Source organism: Peromyscus californicus, unplaced genomic scaffold, assembly GCF_007827085.1.
Source record: "Peromyscus californicus insignis strain IS unplaced genomic scaffold, ASM782708v3 Scaffold_12__1_contigs__length_115047231, whole genome shotgun sequence".
Lineage (NCBI taxonomy): Eukaryota > Metazoa > Chordata > Mammalia > Rodentia > Cricetidae > Peromyscus > Peromyscus californicus.
In genome coordinates this window covers 73,875,120-73,898,462 of record NW_026294413.1, presented here as the reverse complement: position 1 = coordinate 73,898,462, position 23,343 = coordinate 73,875,120, and the positions used below count along the sequence as shown (strand labels likewise).

At 40.9% G+C, this 23,343-nt stretch overlaps 1 protein-coding gene across 1 annotated transcript in view; it reads right to left on the bottom strand.

The window, feature by feature from the left end:
* Nucleotides 1-3,265: 3,265 nt before the first annotated feature.
* The window catches only part of Ccdc198 (coiled-coil domain containing 198), a 38,899-nt gene continuing 18,821 nt past the window's right edge, over nucleotides 3,266-23,343 (bottom strand). Inside the window, exon 6 of the mRNA XM_052733393.1 lies at nucleotides 3,266-19,235. Coding sequence (XP_052589353.1) covers nucleotides 19,000-19,235 — 236 coding nt within the window. The 3' untranslated portion in view covers nucleotides 3,266-18,999. The remainder of the gene's footprint in view (nucleotides 19,236-23,343) is intronic.

Below are 23,343 nucleotides of genomic sequence, written 5' to 3'. Positions count from 1 at the left end.
CTTACAAAATTTGTTGTTTTCAGTTTTAACCTTTGTAACAGGTATGAAGTGGTACCTAGTTGCTTCTGTTAGGCATTTTCTCACAGCAGTGAGAGAAGTAACTAATACACGCTTCTAGTCCCTTTACAGGTTCCGAGGATCATTATACATCCACAAGTGACAAGCAGTAACTTTAAATTTCTGATACGACAGTGAATTTCTGCTCAGGTTTTATTTTTCATGTTTTCCTTCACAACATATATTTAAATTTTTCTTGTTTTACTTTTATGATGGAGTGTTCATTTTTTTTTTGTTCTTTAAACATAAAGCTAAACAGCAAATCGGCATGACTAAGACATGTCATCTCATATTTATATCCTCCATCAGATCCTCTACTTCACTGACCACCAGCTAGGCTAGCAAGGGCTAAGTTTTGGGGTGATCTAAGAAATCACAATTGAAAGGTCAAGAGTAGGAGAGGGCATCAAGGTTGAAGCAGGGCTATCCTGCCTGTCTCCATTCTTATTTACCTGGTCTTGAGTCCTGGACCCTGGATTGAAGATCAAAAGTGATTGAGGATCAGTCAACTTTTGGCCAAGTGGAAATGAAACCACATCATTCTTGTTGCCTCACCACTGACCCTGCCTGCTTTCTCACTACCAGGTACTTTTATTTGAGTTCTGCTCAGGGTCTTGTGTGAATATGTCACAGCAAGGGTTTCTCCAATCTTATCTGCTAGACTGAAACACTGGTAGAGACACTCACTTTAAATTCAAATATTTCTGATCTTTATTGACTGTATCTGCTGTGTGTTCCTATTCCCAAGCTTTGACATTTCATGTCTTTCCACTGATGTCATTTTGTTTAGCATAATCATACCCTTCAATGCATGATGTTTCTCATAGGCCAAACTTTTTTTTTTTTTTGGTTTTTCGAGACAGGGTTTCTCTGTGTAGCTTTGCGCCTTTCCTGGAACTCACTTGGTAGTCCAGGCTGTCATAGGCCAATCTTTATTGACTTGTTTTCAGGTGTCAAAAACCCCTTCAGCTCATCTGTCTCTGCTACTGTTTGCAGTCAACTCTATTGTAGACTGACTTATCACCATAAAATTAGAGGAGGATAAGGGATTTCAGAAACCCAGTCATGTGGGCAGATACTTTATTTTCCAAGATTTACATAGAGGATTGTTGCCTACAGGGACAGTGAAAGGTACAGAGTAGTCTAAGAGATTCTGCAGAGGAAATAGAAATACTAAAAAGATTGAATGTGGGGATGAATTCTGCCTTTAGAACTCTGTGGGCAATGCATCTTGTCCTGACGTGTTCATAGCTTACTCCGTTGGGGAAGTACTTTGTAATAACTGGGCATGGCTCAATACTTCTGCCTCTAATTACTCCCCTGGAAATTACATCTTATTTTAAAGGCTTGGTATGCCTTTGATAGCCCATATTTAGGACTATCTCCAAAATATTAATCCAGGAAAGAAGTCATAATTTAGATAATAGAAACTTTGCAAATAATAATGAAATAAATGGAAGCAACCTAGAGCAAGACAGATCAGAGCAGGATCTGCCTGCCTGCTTTCCAAGAAAAAGTAATGGGAGTATGCCTGTCAGCTGATTCGGACCCAGGGCAGCAAGCAGACCAGAGAGAAACAGGTGAGGCAGCAGAGTTAGAGCAGGAAGTTCCTGAAAAATCTTTGCTGTTTCCAATTTTTTTTGTGTGTGACCAATTTTATTTTTTAATTAAGAAATATTCAACATGAAATAGCCAGTAGAGGGCTCTCAGAGGAACTTGAGTGCTCTTACATATTTATGTGGCATCTTTGAGTGTTTAGTTCTTACTAAACTTTTTAAAAAGAAAAAACACAAAACAAAAACAAGCCCCATTCAACTGGTGAAATGATTGCAAAAAGCTAAAGCCTCAATATGTGGAACTACCATTGAATTTCACAGAGAACAAGATACTTTGTAGTAGTGGTCAAAGGTGGACACAGGTTATTTCCTGCATCCAGTTCTAGACAGTATTCAGGTTCCTGCTTCTTTTTGAAGTCAGGGTGGATAGTGATGGCTTGTGTATGTAAATGTGTGACATGTTGGACATACACTTAGTACAAAAGGGAAGTCCTTTTCCAAATAATTTTTGTTGTTATTACTATTTTAGATTTATGAATAAATATGTGAATGTTTTACCTGGATGTATATATGTGCACCATGTTCATGTAGGCATCTGCAGAGGCCAGAAGAGGGTGTCAGAAGAGTTACAGGTGGTTTTGAACTGCTCAGTGTGGATTTGGGGAACTGTAGTTTTAAGGCAACTCCATGTAGTTAAAAGGGAGGTTTATTTGGTGGGGTAACTTACAAGTAAAGGGAGAGGTTACAGGGTCTGGGAAAGGTGTAGCAGAGTCCAGCAGTATTCTCTGGAGAACTCTGCTCGATCTACCTCCAGCATCCAGGATCCAGGAACCAAGAGAGCCGGCACATCCGGATCTCGGGTCTTAAGGGCTCCTGTCTCAGCCCTGCCTTGTAAGTGTGACAGTTACTGAAGCCTCAGTGGGGGTAGTACTTCCAGGTCAAAGCTGGAACAGCTACCCACTACAGGGAACCAAAGCCAGGACCTGTGCAAGAGCAACAAGTGCTTTCAAACTACTGAGCCATCTTTCCCCCCTCTTCCCTCTTCAAAGAGTTATGAACACATTTACCAATAAACTGAATCAGTATGAATAAAAATTGGTCACATGTGAGGGCTGTGGGAATCTCTGCCCCTCCCATGTCGGGGGACAGAGGGTGGATGACCAGGTTCATAGATTCACTTTTGGCAATCTGTGCTCAGCTGTCCCATATTTATCTGAAGTCTGAGCAGCTTTGGGTTATATTTTGTAGGACTTCGTGGCTGGGGACTAATATTTTTGATTGGTCATGGGAATCAACACAGGGCCTTGTGCATGGCTAGGCAAGCACATTATCACTGAGCCCCACCCGCAACCCTAGACCTGTTGAAGAGTAGACTTTTCAGTAAGGGATTGAAAGAACAGAACACTATTAAAGTAACCTTCCTTACTTGGATTGGATGCCGGCATCTTTTTCTTCATTTCTGGAACTCCCAAATTTAAAGTTTTTCTCTGATAAATTCTGGAGCAAAATGAAATAGTTTCTAGAAGCAATGAGCTTCCAAACCCCTTTAACCTCTTGATTGTTGTCACATTGTGCTTGGATAGAGTCACACCAAGGGTGTGCCTTACAGATGGGTGGCATGTCACCTCTAGTTCCTTGCTGTGCACCTGCTCATGGACACTTGCTTTTATTAAATCTTTGAAACCCTTTTTTGGGAAACTGGTTGTTAACTCCATGTGATGCCACCAAAGTGCTCAATCCTGCCTTCTCAAAGGTGGGATGTCCACTGTCATGACAGATTCCTTGTGGGGTAGATTTCACACGAGTGAGGTGTGAAATACTTCTCTTCTTGCCAAATTGAGAGATTGCATACTTGAGCTACTAATAGTGAGTGTGCCTGTTACAGGCCCTTCAGTCTATTTTGTCTACACTACTATGATTATGCGAGAGGATTGTTTTGTCTTTTAGTGCTGGTGTTGTCTATCCTGTTCTTTTATCTCTAGCCATTTGTGTCTTTATTTGGAATGTGCTTCTTCCTTTTGTTTTTATTAAGAAATTTTTTATTCATTTTTACATAACAACCAGAGATTCCCCTCTTTTCCCTCCTCCTGTCCCCCAGCATCCCCCTCCAACCCAACCCCCATTCCCTCCTCTGACAAGGTAAGGCCTCCCATGGGGAGTCAGCAGAGCCTGGTACATTCAGTTGAGGAAGGTCCAAGCCCCTCTCCCTGCATCAAGGCTGTGCAAGGTGTCCCACCAGAGGTAGTGGGCTCCAAAAAGCCAGCTTATGCACCAGAGATGGATCCTGATCCTACTGCCAGGGGTCTCCTTAAGCAGATCAAGCTACACAACTGTCTCTTATGCAGAGGGCCTAGTCCAGTCCAGTGGAGGCTCCACAGCTGTTGGTCTAAAGTTCATGAGTTCCAACTAGTTTGGTTTGGTTGTCTCTATAGGTTTCCTCATCATGATCTTGATGCCCCTTGCTTATAGAATCCCTCTTGTCTCTCTTTGAACTCCTGGAGCTTGGCCTGGCGCTTGGCTGTGGATCTCTGCACCTGATTCTATCAGTTACTGAATGAAGGCTCTATGATGACAGTTAGGGCATTCACCAATCTGATTACTGGGGTAAGCCAGTTCGGGCACCCTTTCCACCAATTGCTAGCAGTCTAAGCTAGGGTCATCCCTATGGATTCCTAGGAACTTCCCTAGCACCCGATTTCTTCCTATCCCCATGATATCTCCCTCTATCATGGTATCTCTTTCCTTGCTCTCCCATGCTGTCCCTGTTACAGCTGGACCATTCTGTTCCCTTATGTTCTCACCCCCCATCCCCTACCCTCTATTGCCCCCACCCAACATAGTTTACTCATGGAGATCTCATCTATTTCCCTTTCCCAGGGTGATCTATGCATCCCTCTTAGGGTCCTCTTTGTTAGCTAGCCTCTCTGGAGCTGTGGGTTGTAATCTGGTTATACTTTGCTTTACATCTAGTATCTGCTTATGAGTGAGTACATACCATGTTTGTCTTTCTGAGTCTAGATTATCACTCAGGGTGATATTTTCTAGTTCCATCTCTTTGCCTGCAAATTTCATGATGTCATTGTTTTTTGCTGCTGAGTAGTACTCCATTGGTATATGTACCACATTTTCTTTATCCATTCTTCAATTGAGGGGCATCTCGGTTCTGGCTATTACAAATAATGCTGCTATGAACATAGTTGAGCTTGTGTCCTTGAGGGATGATTGAGCATCCCTTGGGTATATGCCCAAGAGTGGTATAGCTGAGTCTTGAGGTAGATTGATTCCCAATTTTCTGAGAAACCACCATAATGATTTCCAAAGTGACTGTACGAGTTTGCATCCCCACCAACAGTGGAAGAGTGTTCCCCTTGCTCCACATCCTCTCCAACATAGTAATACTGTTATTAGTATTTTTGATCTTAGCCATTCTGACAGGTGTAAGATAGTATCTCAGAGTTGTTTTGAGTTGCATCTCCCTGATGACTAAGGATGCTGAGCAATTCCTTAAATGTCTTTCAGCCATTTGAGATTCTTCTGTTGAGAATTCTCTGTTTAGCTCTGTAGCCCATTTTTTAAGTTGGATTGTTTGGTATTTTGCTGTCTAATTTCTTGAGTTCTTTATATATTTTGGAGACCAGTCCTCTGTCAGATGTGGGGTTGATGAAGGTCTTTTCCCATTCTGTAGGCTGTTGTTTTGTCTTACTGACCATGTCCTTTGTCCTACAAAAGCTTCTTAGTTTCAGGAGGTCCCATTTATTAATTGTTGCTCTCAGTGTCTGTGCTACTGGTGTTATATTTAGGAGGTGGTCTCCTGTGCCAATGTGTTCAAGACTACTTCCTACTTTCTCTTCTATCATGTTCAGTGCAACAGGATTTATGTTGAGGTCTTTGATCCACTTGGACTTGAGTTTTGTGCTTGGCAATAGATATGGATCTATTTGCAATCTTTTACATGTTGACATCCAGTTGTGCCAGCACCGTTTGTTGAAGACACTTTCTTTTTTCCATTGTATAGTTTTGGCTTCTTTGTCAAAGATCAGGCATTCATAGTTGTGTGGATTAATGTCAGTGTCTTCAATTTGATTCCATTTGTCCACATGTTGGTTTTTATGCCAATACCAAACTCTGTAGTAGAGCTTGAGGTCAGGGATGGTGATGCCTCCAGTAGTTGCTTTATTGTACAGGATTGTGTAGTCAGAAGATTTCTCTGGTCCTTCACAGGCCCCATGGTCCCACTTTCCTCTGGTCCTGCCTGGCCCCCAAGATCCCATGGCAGCTTACAAAATAATCATTCAGAGGCTTAACATTAATTACCAATTGTATGACTTAAGACAGGCTTCTCGCTAGCTAGCTCTTATAACTTAACCCATTTTTATTAATCTATAAGTTGCCATGTGGCTGTGGCTTACTGGTACTTTCACATCTTGCTTCTCATGGCTGTGGCTGGCATCTCCTCTCTGCCTGTCCTCTCCTTTCCCCGTCTCTGTCTTTCTTGTAAGGGTAATGAGAAGAAACAGTCTTTTAAATTGATAACTGTAAGAGGCCATCCTTTAGGTAACAAAGTAGGCAAAGGAATTCCAGATTGTAGAGAGCCCATTGGCTAAATTACCTTGTTAATTGCTCTTAGGTCTGTTACCATTCTCCATTTACCAGATTTCTTTTTAATAACAAATACTGGAGAATTACAAGGTCTGGTTGATTCTTCAATATGCTGAGCATTTAACTGCTCTTGTACCAGCTTTTCCAAGGCCTGTGGTTTCTCTATTGTTAAAGGCCATTGCTGAACCCATACAGGCTCATCTGTTAACCATTTTAAAGGTATGGCTGTTGGTGTGTTTGGAAGATCAGCAGCTGTTGTGCCATGTTCGTGTACAATCTGGATGGCCAGTGACTGTTCTTTATAATACCTTCTAATATTTCTCTCAGAAACATGTCTTAGTTTATGGCTTGTTTCTGAGGTTGGAGGAATGTTGTTACATTGTTATAATAGATCATGGCCCCATAAATTCTTAGCTATATTAGCCACATATAGCTTTAATTTTCTTCTCTGTCCTTCTGGCCCTATACATTCGACCCTTCTTGCACTCTGTTTCACTTGAGATAATGTTCCAACCTCTAAAAGCTGAACATTTACCTCCTGAAGAGGCCAATTTGGATGCCAAGATTCTGGTGCAATTGTGATGTCCCCACCTATGTCTACAAGACCCTCCATGAGAACGTCATTTATTTGTATTTTTAATTTTGGTCTTTGTTCATTTATAGAAGTTTGCTAAAAAAAATTTGCTTTATGGTTTCTCCTGAAGTTCCTGTTTTCTCTGCTATAGCTGTTCTATCATCCTGAGCAGTATGGTTTATTACAATAGGCATTTGGTTATTTAATTACTCTGAGAAGGGTTTTCTCCTATGATGGCAGGAAAGGACTGAACTGGATTTGCCATGGGGCCTGTGGGAGGCCCCTCAAGGAGTTTCCCAATGGCAAAGGCAAAGGATTACCTTGTCTGTCCCTTGTTGATCTACATTAGTTAGTCCATTGTTTGCCTTTATCACACCTGCATAATCTAGAAGGGAGGGGCTTTCTGTTGCCATTGTTCCTTGAAGAAACATTGTTTCTGGGAATGCCCTATTTACAGTCCCTTTTTAGGTGACTTTGTTTGCCACAATTAAAGCATCTGACATTATTATTCTTCAACCCTCTTGAAATCACCTCTCCTATCATCATGGACATAAGATTCAATATTAATTGTATCCCTCATCCAATCCTCCAAGGGTGCTGATCTTGCCTTTAACAGCCTAACTACCCTCTTCATGCTGCATTAGTGTTCCCAAAAGCTAAAGATTCAATTATCTGTCTAGCTTCTGAATTTTGCATCCTTCTATTTACTGTTGAAGACAGCCTTTGTAAGAAATCTGTGAAAGTTTCTTTTGGGTCCTTATAACTTTTGTAAATGACTCAATTATCTTCTCTGCTTGTTCAATTCTGTCCTACACATTCATGGCTGCCATGTGGCATAGAATTAGGATTTGGTTATCACATAAACATTGTATTTGTATATCAGCATAATCACCTTCTCCAAAAAGTTGATCCTAGGAAATGTCCACGCCTCTAGTCCTACATCATTGTTCTGTAGTTTTATCCTCCTCTTTAAACCAGGTTCTCCAATCTTTCCAGTCCTGAGGCATAATTCTATTACAAGTTGACCATGAGATTTACAAATGGAGAATGCATACCATATGATACTATAGCTTCTTAAATCTCCTCAAATCTAACATTTCCCCTGGAGTCCAGTTAGCTCATACATACCCTTGAACATTTGGCATTTCCTATAAGGTTACCCGGTAGATTAATGTTTGCTGTCTGGAAACCTTAGGCTGTTTCTCTGTAATCATATAATTCAATGTTGAGATAGGTTCACCTTTACGTTCTTCTGTCTGGGTCTGAATTTCTCTCTAAACCATTTTAACAGGTTTTTCTAAAACTTTTATCTTGTCACTCAAATTGACCAACCTTTTTAATGCTAAAATAAAAATGATCAAAAAAAATTCATAATTGATGTTATGTAAATCCCATCAACATTATCTTTTCATTTAATTGTTCTATTTTCAGACTGCCTAATGTGTTATCAAACAGAGACCAAATTCCCTCAATTATAAAAATGTTTCCCATTTTTTAATGTGGGGAAAAAATTCTCTTTTAACTAATTCCTCCCTTCAAGATATCTTAATTGACTCATCAAGTCTGTTGACTATGTAGAAGAGTAGAAGTGTGAGGGAATTTCAAAGCAGCTACCTAGTGTGGTAGCAGTCTGAGATGGGAATCCAGAGAGAGCCCACCACCCACCAGGAGAGAAAAAGCCAAAGAAACTCTAGCCATGTGTAGTTCAGGCCTGAGCCATGCAACTCGGGCCTGAGCTAGAGGCCTGTAAGGCCACAAGCATCTTTTTAGTGAATTCTTGCCACAAACATTAGGCCACCAAATGTAAGATGAATTGCTAAATGGTCTTATTAATAAAAAACCTGGAGCCAGATATTGGGGTAAAAATCTGAGAGATCAGAGGAATAGGAAAAGCCACAGACAAACTCACCTTATCAATACCTTAGTCTCCAAAGAGCCCTGTTTCCTGTATACCCATGTCTATGTGCCTGTTTTGCCATCTCATTTCCTCTCTCTGCCCAGCTACATGACTTCCTATCTGTCTGCACAGACCTCCAGACCTTTATAGTTAACTAATGTTGGAATTAAAGGCATGTGTTACCATGCCTGGCTCTGTTCCCTGTGTGTGGCCTTGAACTCAGAGAGATCCACATGGATCTCTGCCTCCTGGGTGATAGGATTAAAGGCATGTGCTATCATTGCCTGACCTCTATGTCTACTTTAGTGGTTGGCTTTTTCCTTTGATCATCAGATAAACTTTATTGGGGTAACAAAGAAAATACCACCACAGGATTGTTTTAGCTATCCTGGGTTTTTTGTTTTTCCCTATGAAGTTGAGTATTTTTCTTTCCAGGTATGTGAAGAATTGTGTAAGGATTTTGATGGGGATTGCATTGAATTTGTAGATTGCTTTTGATAAGATTGCCATTTTTACTATGTAAATCCTACCTATCCATGAGCATGGGAGATCTTTCCATTTTCTGATATCTTCTGTAATTTCTTTCTTCAGAGACTTGAAGTTCTTGTCATACAGGTCTTTCACTTGCTTAGGTAGAGTTATCCCAATGTATTTTATATTATTTGTGGTTATTGTAAAGGGTAATGTTTCTCTGATTTCTTTCTCAGCCCATTTATCATTTGTATATAGGAGAGCTACTGATTTTTTTGAGTTATTCTTGTATTCTGCCACATTACTGAAGGTGTTTATCAGGTGTAGGAGTTCCCTGGTAGAATTTTTGGGATCACTAATGTATACTATCATATCATCTGCAAATAGTGAAAGTTTGACTTCTTCCTTTCCAATTTGTTGATCTCCTTTTGTTGTCTTATTGCTGTAGCTAGAACTTGGTGTACTATATTGAAATGATATGGGGAGAGTGGACAGCCTTGTCTTGTTCCTGATTTTAGTGGAATCGCTTTGAGTTTCTCTCCATTTACTTTGATGTTGGCTGTTGGCTTTGCTATAAATTGCCTTTATTATGTTTAGGTATGTTCCTTGTATTCCTGATCTCTCCAAGACCTTTATCATGAAGGGGTGTTGGATTTTGTTAAAGGCTTTTTCAGCATCTAATGAAATGATCATGTGGTTTTTTCCTTTCAGTTTGTTTATATGGTTTTCATATGTTGAACCATCTTTGCATCTCTGGGATGAAGCCTACTTGGTCATGGTGTATAATTTTTTTGATGTGTTCTTGGATTTAGTTTGCCAGTGTTTTATTGAATATTTTTGCATCAGTGTTCATGAGAGAGATTAGTCTGTAATTCTTTGTTGCATCTCTGTGTGGTTTGGGTATCAGGGTTACTGTAGCCTCATAAAAGATTGTCTTATTGAATATTTTTGCATCAGTGTTCATGAGAGGGATTGGTCTGTAATTCTTAGTGCATCTCTGTGTGGTCTGGGTATCAGGGTAACTGTAGCCTCATCAAAAGAGTTTGGTAATGTTCCTTCTGTTTCTATTGTGTGGAACAGTTTGAAGAGTATTGGTATTAGTTCTTTGAAATTCTACTAGAATTTCACTGGAACCATCTGGTCCTGGGCTTTTTTTGTGTGTGTGGAGGGAGACTTTTAGTAACGGTTTCTATTTCCTTGGGGGTTATAAGTCTATTTAAATTGTTTATCTGGTCTTGATTTAATTTTGGTATTTGGTACCTATCCAGAAAATTGTCCATTTCTTTTAGATTTTGCCATTTTGTGAAATACAGGTTTTTGAAGTATGACCTGATGATTCTCTGGATTTCCTCATTGTCTGTTTTTATGTCTCCCTTTTCATTTCTGATTTTGTTAATTTGGATGTTCTCTCTTTGCCTTTTGGTTAGTTTGGATAAGAGCTTGTCTATCTTGTTGATTTTCTCAAGGAACCATCTTTTTGTTTCATTGATTCTTTGTATTGTTCTCTTTGTTTCTATTTTATTGATTTCAGTCTTCAATTTGATTACTTCCTGGTGTCTAATCATCCTGGGTGAGTTTGCTTCTTTTTGTTCTAAAGCTTTCATGTGTGCTGTTAAATCACTAGTATGAGAATTCTCCAACTTCTTTATGTGGGCATTTAGTGCTATGAATTTTCCTCTTAGCACTGCTTTCATAATGTCCCATAAGTTTGGGTATGTTGTACTTTCATTTTCATTGAATTCTAGGAAGTCTTTAATTTCTTTGTTTCTTCCTTGACTCATTGGTGATTAGGTTGAGCATTATTCAGTTTCTATGAGACTGTAGGCTTTCTGTAATTTTTGTTGTTGAAATCTAACTTTAAGCCATGGTGGTCTGATAAAATACAGGAGATTATTCCAATTTTTTTGTAGCTGATGAGATTTGCTTTATGACCAAGTATGTGGTTGATTTTAGAGAAGGTTCCATGGGGTGCTGAGAAGAAGGTATATTCTTTTGTGTTAGGGTGGAATGTTCTGTAGCTATCTATTAAGTCCATTTGAGTCATAACATCTGTTAGATTCCTTATTTCTCTATTAAGTTTCTGTCTGGCAGACCTGTCCATTGATGAGAGTTGGGTGTTGAAGTCTCCCACTACTAGTGTGTGGGGTTTGATATATGAATTAAGCTTTAGTAATGTTTCTTTTACATATGTGGGTACCCTTGTTTTGGGGGCATAAATGTTCAGAGTTAAGACTTCATCTTGGTGGATTTTTCTTGTGATGAATATGTAATGTCCTTCCTGATCTCTTTTGATTAATTTTAGTTTGAAGTTTATTTTGTTAGATATTAGGATAGCTACACCACCTTGCTTCTTAAGTCCATTTGATTGGAAAGTCTTTCCCCAGCCTTTTACTCTGAGGTAGCGTCTGTCTTTGAAGTTGAGGTGTGTTTCTTGTAAGCAGCAGCAGGATGGATCCTGTTTTCTTATCCATTCTGTTAGCCTATGTCTTTTTATAGGTGAATTGAATCTATTGATATTAAGGGATTATTATTGATATTAATGACCAGTGATTGTTAATCCTGTTATCTTTTGGTGGTAGTGTATGTGTATTTTCCTTCTTTGGGATTTTCTGCTGTGGGGTTATTTATTACCTGTGTTTTTATGGGTGCATCTGACTTCCTTAGGTTGGATTTTTCCTAGTGCTTTCTGTAGGGCTGGATTTGTGAATAGGTATTTGTTTAAATCTGGTTTTGTCTTGGAATGCCTTGTGCACTCTGTCTATGGTGATTGAAAGTTTTGTTGTGTATAGTAGTCTGGGCTGGCATCCATGGTCTCTTAGTGCCTGCATTACATCTGTCCAGGACTGTGTAATTCTGATGGGTCTTCCTTTATAAGTCACTTGACCTTTTTCCTTTGCTGCTCTTAATATTATTTCTTTATTCTGTATGTTTAGTGGTTTGATTATTATGTGGCAATGGTCTTTTTTTGGGGAGTCTTGTGATATATTGTGTCCCACAATATATTGTGCTTCCTAATAAACTTATCTGGGGTCAGAGAACAGAACAGCCACTAGATATAGAGGTCAGAAAATGGTGGCACACCTGCCTTTAATCCTAGCATTCCAGAGGCAGAGATCCATCTGGATCTCTGTGAGTTCAAAGCCACACTGGAAACAGCCAGGCATGGTAACAAGAGCCTTTAATCCCAGGGAGTGATGGCAGAAGCAGAAAGGTATATAAGGCATGAAAACCAGGAACTAGAGTTGGTTAAGCTGTTAGGCTTTTGAGCAGCAGTTCAGCTGAGATCCATTTTGGATGAGGAAATCAGAGGCTTCCAGTCAGAGGAAACAGGATCAGCTGAGGAACTGGCAAGGTGAGGTAGCTGTGGCTTATTCTGTCTCTCTGATCTTTCAGAATTTACTGCCCCCCCCCTCCAAAAGTCTTCAGGGAACCATGACCACACCTATCAGTGGCTTTGAAATCTTCAAAAAGGTGACGGGATCCCACAATGATGATTCCACATGAACTATGGTAAAGCCATTAACACCATGGAAAGATTGGCTTTGGACTACAAACTGCTCAGGACAATTTCGAGATGGCTAGCTGAGATGATCCAAATTCACGACTACTCGAGCAAGTACTTGAGACAAGCCCTGCACTTTCCCATTATGCAGAGACTGGACAAATGATACAGCTAACTCTCTCAGGACTTGCCAATTAACCCAAACATTTTCTTTTCAGGATTCCCTAAAGATGTCTTCACCCCCAGAAAGCAGGAAGTAATTTTAAGAAAATGACGTCCACATTCCCAAGAGGTGGGATGGGAGGATTTTGGTTGTTTAATAAGTTATGGATATTGTCATTGTTTACAATGGTTGGTTACAAGTTGTTAATTGTTAACCATCAGGAAAAAAGCTAAACAGGGAGATTAGATTCAGAGTTTTTGTTTGAAAAAAAAAAAGGAAGTTGGGGTGGTAACATCTATGGTAGCCTTTGTAAGCTAAAGTTATTGAAATGATTTATACTCTAGAGCAGTTTCTAGCTTACAGCAACATTGTGTGGAAGATATAGATTTCTTTTTATTTATCCTTCGTGTCTTTCATATCATGCATCTCAATCCCATTCATTTCCCCATCCTTCCATATCTGCCCCCTGCCCTTGCAACCTTCCCCTCCTCAAATAAAATGAAATAAAATTTAAGAGAAAAAAAAAGGAAAAATCAGTTTCATCATGGAAGCTGTAGTGTGGCACAGTGAGTCACGCAGTAAACCCTTTTATCCACAAGATGCACATTTCTATAATACCCCTGTGCCCAGACATGCACAGCCTTCTGCATGAGTGATGTCCTTGCACATTAATTACACCTGAAGAAGCTTCATGACACATCACTGTCCTCCAGTTTCCATGCATTAGGGCTCATGGTCGTGTTGAACATTCTGAGTTTTTGATTAGGTGGAAGTCGAGAACTGACACTCTGTGTCATCCTCCACATGCACACTATGGTATGTGTACCCACACTCACACACAGAGTAGTACATCCTGTACACACAAATACAAATCACACACACAGATTGAGCCTGCCTTCTGAATCTTTCTGACGTGTCTTAGCATGTGATATACTATGATACCAGCTACCATCTATTAATGTAGCCGGGAAAACCCTCACTAGAAGCTGAGTCGATGGGGCTGTCCAAACCTGGACCAAACAGACTTCTTTTTAAAGTAAAGTGTGGATGTGGCTGGAGGGATGGCTCAGTGCTTAAGAGCAGTGGCTGCTCTTCCAGAAGACCTGGGTTCAATCTGCAGCACTCACCCACTTGGCAGCTCACAACTATTTATAACTTCAGTTCCAGAGGATCTTACAACCTCTTCTGGCTTTCACAGCATCACATTCACATGACGAACAAACATACATTCGAGTAAAACACCTATATATACGTAAGATAGAAAGCATGTGACCTCATGTTTTGTTATAGTAACAGAAAAATGAACGGATGCACTCCCCTTTGGCCGCTTTGCTAGTCTTGTTGTCCCTTAAATACTGCATGCTGTGTTTCATCTCATGGCCTTTGCACACTGCCCTCTGGAAAGCCTGCTCCACGGATTTTCTCATGGCTTACACCTTTTTCCTTTTGATTCAGGACTCGTCCCGAGTCAGGGATTCACGGAGTCTCTTCGTCAGCATCCTGCCTCAGTCTTTTTCCTGGCTTGGTTCTTAATGATGCATAAATCCTGCAAGACTTTACCATACACTTGGCTGTCTGCTCACAAGCTCCCACTGCATTGTGTATCTACAGCTGTAATCTCAACCATGCAATAGCACTTGCTTGGCCTGGAGTAGATGCTCACAACCCATTCTTTAATGCAGGATTAGATGAGTAGTATATAGGATGGACACATGGTTCAGCAGTTAAGAGCACTTGCTGCTTTTGTGGAGGACCCAGGCTCAGTTCCCTGCACCCAGACAGATCACAAACATCTGGAATTCTAGTTTCAGGGGATTTGGCACCTTCTGGCCTCCACAGGTGCCAGGCACACACAGTGCACTTACATACTGGCAAAACTCATACACAAAAATAAATCTTTAAAAAAATTAAAAAAACCAGAATGCATGTATTACAGACTTACTGTGAAAATGTATTTTAAATGTGCCTTCACTACTGACTTGGGTATCCATTGTTCATTATGTGCCTGAATGAAATAGTATTTCTTTAAAAATAAGATGTAATTTAGATTTTTTTTTTTGAGACAGGGTTTCTCTGTGTAGCTCTGGCTGTCCTGGAACTTGCTCTGTAGACCAAGCTGGCCTTGAACGCACAGAGATCTGCCTGCTTCTTCCACCCGAGTGCTGGGATTACAGGCATGTGCCACCACTGCCCAGTGTAATTTAGATTTCTAATGGTCTTTCCTCACCTAGATAGTGTATTTTCTTTTGAATTCTCTGACATTGTGCTAAATCAGTGAGGCCTGAGGGCAACAAATGGAAACAAGTTTCTATTGTTAAGACAGTTAAGGCACTGCTACGTCACAGTTTGAATAGTGTGCTCCATGGTGAAGGGAGGATGTTGCGTGGTGTCTGTGCATTCTGACTTTGCCTAGTGTTGTGGATGGTACTCTGGAACTCAGGGATCTGGATGTAGTGGTCAGATGCTGCCAGTGAGCTGTCCCCTCACTGCAGCTTTCTGTTTCCTAGTCTAAAGACTGTGTGCTCGAAGTAGACAATGTCCATTCATTTACAAGACTGCCTTTAGTAACCCTGGCCTGTAGCTGAGGCATCATTAACACAGGACAAGAAGAAATAGAACTGAGAGAAGCACGTTCCCAAAACTATGCAAAAGAGACAGCTTTCTCATGAAAACTTCAGAACAAGAAGGAATACCTAAATATTCCATATATGTGTATATATGTGTATTATAGACAAAGCCTTTTTCTTTCCAAATCTCGAGTTTTTTTTTCAGTTGTAGGGAACTAACAGCTTTGCCTCCAGCTGGATGTTACAATTTTCAGCAGCAGCAACAGCATCTATGTCTATGAAGGATGTAGCTTGGCCAGAACAAATTCAGGATGTATTATAGGACTGATGTTCTCAGACTGTCAGTAGCAAATGCTCATTTCTCCCATTGTTTGTAGAGCTCTGGGCCTCCTGTTTGTGACTTCAAAAAAATCAATCAAAGAAATAGTTGCTTTAGATAGATGTTAAACATTTATACAGTTATAGCTGTGATTTTATTTCCAATCCTAGTCATTCTATATTTTAAACATTAGATTCACCTGTATAAAATCTAGAGGCCCAGTGAGACCAGCTGCTGATAGGCAGTGAAAGTGCCTTTCCTAACAACCTGAGCTCAGTCCTCAGAACATGCATAGACAGTTGATCATGCAACAGGTGTTTCTAACCTGGGGTCAGCACCCAGCACTGCTGTTCCCAATCATGGCCATTATGTCTGGGATGGGGCTGAGGGGGTGGGGTGGACAGTGCTTACCCAGCTACTTCCAGGCCCAATGACACAGTAGAATTTGTATTTATCTCAAGTTTCTGCAGGTACTTTGAGCCTTCCCTGTGATCACAGTCTATCAGGCCTTCCTTCCTTCCTCTAAAAAAATCTCCCATAGAGCACTTTTCTTTTCCAATGTGCTCCTATACTTTCAAAACAAAATAAAATACCAAAACAAAACCAGGGAATAGAAAAAAGTATGGGATGCTGGTCACCATTCGAGTTCTTAGAAGTAAATTTGGTAAAGAAGGGAAGGGCCTATCAGTGGACTATCGGTAAACAATGATCAAGCCTGAAGGGAAGTTCTGCTGGATGACTCTGGCACTTCCCTGAGCCCCTTTGTGTCCTGCGTCCTTGTTAGATGGAGATGTTAATGCTGGCTCACAAAACTTGTGTGAGGATCAATCATGTTACACACCGAAGAGTGCCTGGCGCACACACGAATAGTCCATGCACGTTACAGCCATTATTCTTTTCAGATCCTGGATAGAAACTGACCAAGGAAGGGTTCTAGGGCAGGCGAATCAGCTCTCACACAGAAGGCAGTGTGGTTCTCCCTGCAGTCAACACATTCTGATGTAGTTTTGGAAAATACTTGGAGCTATGGTGTATCTACTTCACCAGCATAGGGTGTATCTTCTGGACCTCACAGGGGTGTCTGACTGAGGTCATCCGCTTAGATGCTCACATTCCAAGAACTTCTGAGAAGCCTCTTTACATATAATGAACCTTGTGGATGATATGTCTTGAGAAATGAAGGGACTGTGAGCAAATGCAGAGCTGGGGAGATACAAGTGCCTCCCAACTGACAAGGCGACTCAACAGGTAAATTGAGTAATTCACAAATATCTGCTAATGAAATCTGTGCCAGATGTCAAGTTGGACAGTGCAGGTATTAATAATACAGGAAGAGGTTGTGGTCCACGCTCTAGTGGAAGTCATGGCACAGGGAGTTTGTAGAGAGAAGTTTTGTCTAATTTTGTGTGACAGAGCAGAGTCTAGACAGCACGTTGGTGCCACTTTTTTTTTTTTTAGATTTATTTATTTTCATTGTGTATGAATGTTTTGCCTGAAAGTATGTCCATGTACCACATGTATGCAGTGTCTGCAAAGGTCAGAAGAGGGCATCAGATCCTCTGGGAATAGAGTTACAGATAGTTGTGAACTGCCCTGTGGTTGTTGGGAACACAACCTGGGTCCTTTGTAAGAGTAACAAGAGATCTTGGCTGCTAAACCATCTCTCTGGTCCCTGGTGCCACAATCTTGAACACTGGGAGTTTCCCTTCCTCTTTTAAGGTTTCCAGGTACCCTATAAACGTGAAGACATCAGAGGTATTTTGAATTTGCATATCCTCTGATGGGTCCTACCATTTGGAGAAGGCTAGTGGCCAAACAACCTAGTATTGATAATTATCTTTTGGTACAGATTAGCTTCTTGTCCAAAGTACATAAAAGGAAGTACAGAAAGGAATTACAATAAAGACAGGCCCATAACTCTCCATTGTTGGAGGACATGAGGTCATCCTGACAGGCTTTGGTCTCTTAGCAACCTGTTTGAAGAGACTGAATACCACACTCAGGTGGTGCTTTCCTCTAGTTTTTCTTTTGGGAAATTTCCTACTAAAGGCTTTAAAAGGTTTTTTTGTTTTGATTTACTTTAAAGTTTTACTAAATTATTGAAAATTGAAATGCTTAAAACCATTTGTAGATTATGTGAAGTCTTAATTTGGAGCTTTAATTCCACAATTACTTTTCACACCTGCTTTTATTTACCTCTTTCTTGAGCCCTTGCTATATGGGCAACTTTTTTAAAAAAGTAGCTCTAAGTGTTCTTAGTGTCTCCTATAGCATCACGGTGATTTTTTTTTTAACTCACTTTTTAAATATACAATATACTCTCATCTATTTTTATAGAATTTAATTTGCCTTTATTGATGATCAGTTGATTGAGGCAGGCTTCTGTCTTGTAGCCCAGGCTAGTCTTGAATTCATGATTCTCCTGACTCAGCCTCTCCAGTGCTGGGATTACATGCATGTTGCCACCATGCCTCTTAAACTCCCCGCTTCCCCACCAAGTCTGGATTTCTCTGTGTAGCCCTGGATATCCTGGAACTCACACTGTAGGCCAGGCTGGCCTTGAACACAGAGATCCACCTGCCTCTGCCTCCCGAGTGCTGGGATTGAAGGCTACCACCTTGCTTCTAAAGACAAAAACAGTTCCAAGCTTTGAAATGTGTGGTGGTGTTGGTGATCTCTAGGATGCACAGGTACCTGTCCCCTTGTGTAGACTTTTCTTTTGCTAGCAATTGTCCTATGACTTGATTAACTGATAGGATATGGTGGAAGTGGTTTAGGGCGGGTTCAAGGACTAGACACTTGTCAATTCTGTGTCTTCCAGCTTCCTCCAGCTGGAATATTTGATGTTAGAAGCACTGGACTGGTTTAAAGGAGAAATGTACTACCTTGCTGCACAGACTGTCAAGAGACTCAGACTGGATGGAACATGATCAAATTTCAGTTGTCTTGAGTTCTAGCTCAGCCTCTATGTGACTCTAGTCTCAGCTGCCATCTGATGTCAAATTACATAAGCTATATGAAGAGATCAACAGAACATCCTCACTGAGCCCAGCTACCCACAGAAACGTAAGACAATCAAATGACCTTTGTTTGAGCCCCTTAGTTTTAAGGCCTAGACTTACAGCATACATGACAAACCCATTAGCCACAAGGCTCCAGATGACATCCTTTCATTGTACCAATGTAAGTTACTTCCCTCAGTACTTCATGTGCGAACAGAAATGACTTTGATGAAAACAGACAAACAAACACACCATTCGGTGTCCTCACTACCTGGAGTAGTGTGTAGTTTTCTCATTCTCTGTCATAAAACTCATCATAAAGTGGGACCCTCTCTGTCCTGGTCCTCACTAGTGCTTGTGGTCTCTTCTGATTTTTCTCAGGCTCGTCTGAGTCAGAGCTAGAGCTGTCACAGAAAAGCTGTCCTTGGGCTGCTTGTTCACGGAGCCATGCTTCCATTTTGCCAATTTTCCGGACACAATAGTCATTCTCTGTGTGATATTCCACGAATTTTTCATCCCGTGGATTTCCTGTAAAAGAGCAAAAGTTCTTTTACTGTCTCCTTAAGATGGATTATTTAAAGTGCTCTTATCATAGAATAATCTACTTGAGGTTAATACTGGAAGAAAAATATTAGCCTTTTCTGTAAACACTATAAAACTGTTGTTTGCCACAAGGAATTAAAATCTTTTTTTCTTCCTTATCCCTATTATGAAAATGTTTTAATCTTCCTACCCCGCCCCCCTTACTGTTAAAACTGTTGTTTACACAAAGGCTGTTCTGTATTCTTGGATTTAAGTGACTTAAGCGCCCCATCCCTTCCCACTTCCCTTCATTTCCTTTCTACAATTCTTTCAGAACTAGCCAATTTCAAAAGACTGGGAGGTTGGCCCCCAACCAATGGGGAAAAGACACAGTCACTACCTCTGTTGGAATAACACCCTGAGTACTTCCTGTCCCAGTGTGCCTGCTAGCCCAGGTTGGATTGGCACATCCTTTTTGCAAAAAGAATTCCCTTGCTCCTTTTGTTTTGTTCTGGTTTTCCTTTGTGCAACATTGAGATTTTTCACTGTTTTTTTTTTTTTAAGATTTATTTATTTATTATGTATACAGTGTTCTGCATGCATGTATGCTTGCAGGCCAGAAGAGGGCACCAGATCTCATTACAGATGGTTGTGAGCCACCATGTGGGTGCTGGGAATTGAACTCAGGACCTCTGCAAGAACAGCCAATGCTCTTAACCTCTGAGCCATCTCTCCAGCCCTATTCATTGTTTTTAACAACAGCAAACACACATACGTTGACTGTTATCTCTGTAAATACTAATTTTTAGCTGTTATTTAAATTTTATTTAATCATCTAAAAGTACCGAGACTAGTAAAACAAACCTAGATCCCCAACTTCTCCTCCACAATATTTTGCCACAATATTGCTTTCAGCTGAACCATCTGAAAATCAGGGGAAAGGATAGAGCTCAGTTGGTAGAGCGCTTGATCAGCACGCACGATCAGCAAGCACTATCAGCAAGCACCATACAGACTGCACAAAACATGGCGTGGTGGCAGATGCCTGTGTTCCTAGAAGTCAAGAGGTGGAGGAGGCAAGAGGGCCAGAAGTTCAGGTCATCCATTGATGCACACTCAGATATGTGAGGTCTGTCTCAAAACAAACAAACAAAGCCAGAGAAACAAAACCACATCTCTAGACTTTTGTCATGAGCGGAACGAATAAATGAATGAGCCAATGAGTAATCAGAGAATTTTAGGATGTGGGAAGTAATGGCGACCTGGGAAATACTTCATTATTGGAGCTTAAACTTGTCAGTCATCTCTGTTCTGAAAATGAGCTGAGCACTGCAAGAGGCACCACTGAGAAGAGAAATTTCTACAATGTCTAACTAGAAGCAGAACTTTGAAATGGGAAGAAAATGTCTACTGGCAGTGGGGTCTAATATACTATGAACGGTAGCTTAAGTCCCACAACGTTCTTGGTGCTATGATCAACCCAGTCTAAAGTTGTACATGATGCAAATGCACACCCTCAGTTTCATCCTTGAAAACCAGCCTTTCTCACCAATAGGGGACCATACACACAGTTCTGGGTACATAGCACTGAAGCTTGAGGGCATCTGAGCTAGATATAACAACATTGTTATTGATGTTCCATGGTCTATGGCTTATAGACTCGAAAACAATAAAATTAAAAACAATCATGATCTTTAGAAACCTAAATGGATTTTGGGTGGGCCCAACAGAAGTCAGTATATAAAGCTCCAGGATTAACCTTTTTAAAGTTTTTTTCAAGGGGAAGCCAATATATGCTGATGTGTGTGGAGGAAATGAGTGATGTAAGAGGTATAGCAATCAGCATGAAGAATCTTTGACAGTTGTATACTTCATAATATGTGTTTTAGAAAAATTTATCAAGAGCAGGGCGGCAGTGGCACATGCCTTTAATCCCAGCACTCAGGAGACAGAGCCAGATGGATCTCTGTGAGTTCAAGACCAGCCTGGTCTACAGAGTGAGGTCCAGAACAGGCACCAAAAACTACACAAAAAACCCTGTCTTGAAAAACAAAAAACAAACAAAAGAAAGATCTATCACTACTGTATAACACTATAACATCACAGTAGTTTAGAGACAAAGCTATATGTTTTCAAAAATTTTATTGATTTAGTAGTTAAGTAGTATGGGTGGATAGAGAAGATTAGAATTATGAAGGTGATATTGAAATGATAGATTTAGGGTGACATTTTCTGAAAGATATGGTTGTTTTGGTATAAGACATTGTGATGGTTAATGTAGGCTGTTATCTTGGGTGATTCTAAAAACCACATGCTCCTGAGCATGCCCAGGAGGGATTGTCAACTAGGTTAATTGAGGTGGGAAGGCCCACCCTGAACGTGGTACCCATCCATAGGCTGGGGTCCTGAACCAAATGAAAGAGAGGAAGTGAGCTGAGTCTACTGAGCCCTCTACTTCCCAGCTGGATGAGGTGTAGCCAGCTGCCTCCTACTCCTGACACCACACTTTCCCTGCTGGACTTCACTACCTGAAACCATGAGCCAGAGTAAACCCCTGCTCCCTTAAGTTGCTTCTCTCAGGTATTTTGTTGCTTCAGTGAGACAACAGTTCCATTTTTCTTCCTTCAGTTTTACACACATTCCTATACATTGTCTGAACCTCACAGCTTATGTTATGTGCACTGGAGGTGGGGAAGACTCTATGTGCACAGGTGCACGTGGACGCCGGAGGTTTAGGACAAGTGTCACATCAATCTCCATCTTATGTGTCGAGCCAGGGTCTCTCGCTGAACCTAGAGCTCACTGAGGTGGCTGGCTTGGCTTGGCTAGTAAGCCTCGAGGGTTCCCCCATCTCCGCCTCTCTAAAATTGGGATTGTAGATGCATGCTGCCATGACTTGGCCTTTTACGTGTGTACCAAAGATCCAAACTCAGGTCCTCAAGCTCATGGGACAAACACTTTCTCAGTGTAGCAATCTCCCTAGCCCTTACATGGGCTTCTTTACAAATGAGATTGTAGCTGGAATTTTCTCCAGTCCTGCCCAGGCCCACAGCCACTCAGACCCAAATAAACACACAGAGTCTTCTATTAATTAAAACTGTATGCCCTAATGGCTCAGGCTAACTATTGACTAGTTCTTACACTTAAATTAACCCATAATTCTTATTTATGTTTAGCCACATGGCTTGGTACCTTTTCTCAGTTCTACCTTCACATCTTGCTTCCTCTGTGTCTGGCTGGTGACTCCTGACTCAGTCTTCTTGTTCCCAGAATTCTCCTCTCTGCTTGTCCTGCCTATACTTCCTGCCTGGCTACTGGCCAATCAGCACTTTATTTATTAACCAATCAGAGCAACACATTTCCAGCGTACAGAGCGGCATCCACAGCATGAGATTAACTTTACATGAATCCTACTTTGACTGATACCATTTACCCCCATTTTACAGACCTAGAAAGACAGGGTCACAGAAGTGAAGCAATAAATATACTTACATTTTTCTCTTTACAAAATGAAACAATGCAGAAAAATCTATGGTTTGTCAGACCCTGCTCTAGGAGCAGGAGGATGTGCCGTCTGTCAGGAGAGAGTGCACTGTTGGGGCTCAGGGACGGACTTCGATCCCAATTTCTGTGACTTTCTCCAACTGTATCCAAGTCATGCCTCTGGAAAGGGCAGGGCCACATGAACATAGTAAAACTCATAGAATTGTACACCAAAAAGAGTGATGCTCACTGTATGTATGTTGTACTTAGCTATTTTATATGACTGTATGTGTGATTTATCACGTGAATATATAAACCAAAAATTTAAAGGTAGTTTTGTTTTAAAGAGGCAGCAGAAAATGGAGCTTGCCTTCTGTCTCACGAGAGGCTAAAATTCTCATCCTGTCTTCCAGAGGGAAACAAAAAAAATGGTGGACACACCATTAAATCAGTGTGAGCTGGAACAGAGGTGTCTGCATTGCCAGACCCTGACTACCAGGATGCTCAGGTCTGTGTCTGAGCTTGGCTGCATCCCACTCACAGGAGAAAGCAAAGTGAAATGCTTTTGGAAGACAGGGAAAGTAGTCCAAGAGGTTCTCTGTGATGAGCAAGAAGGAGCCTTTGCTAGAAC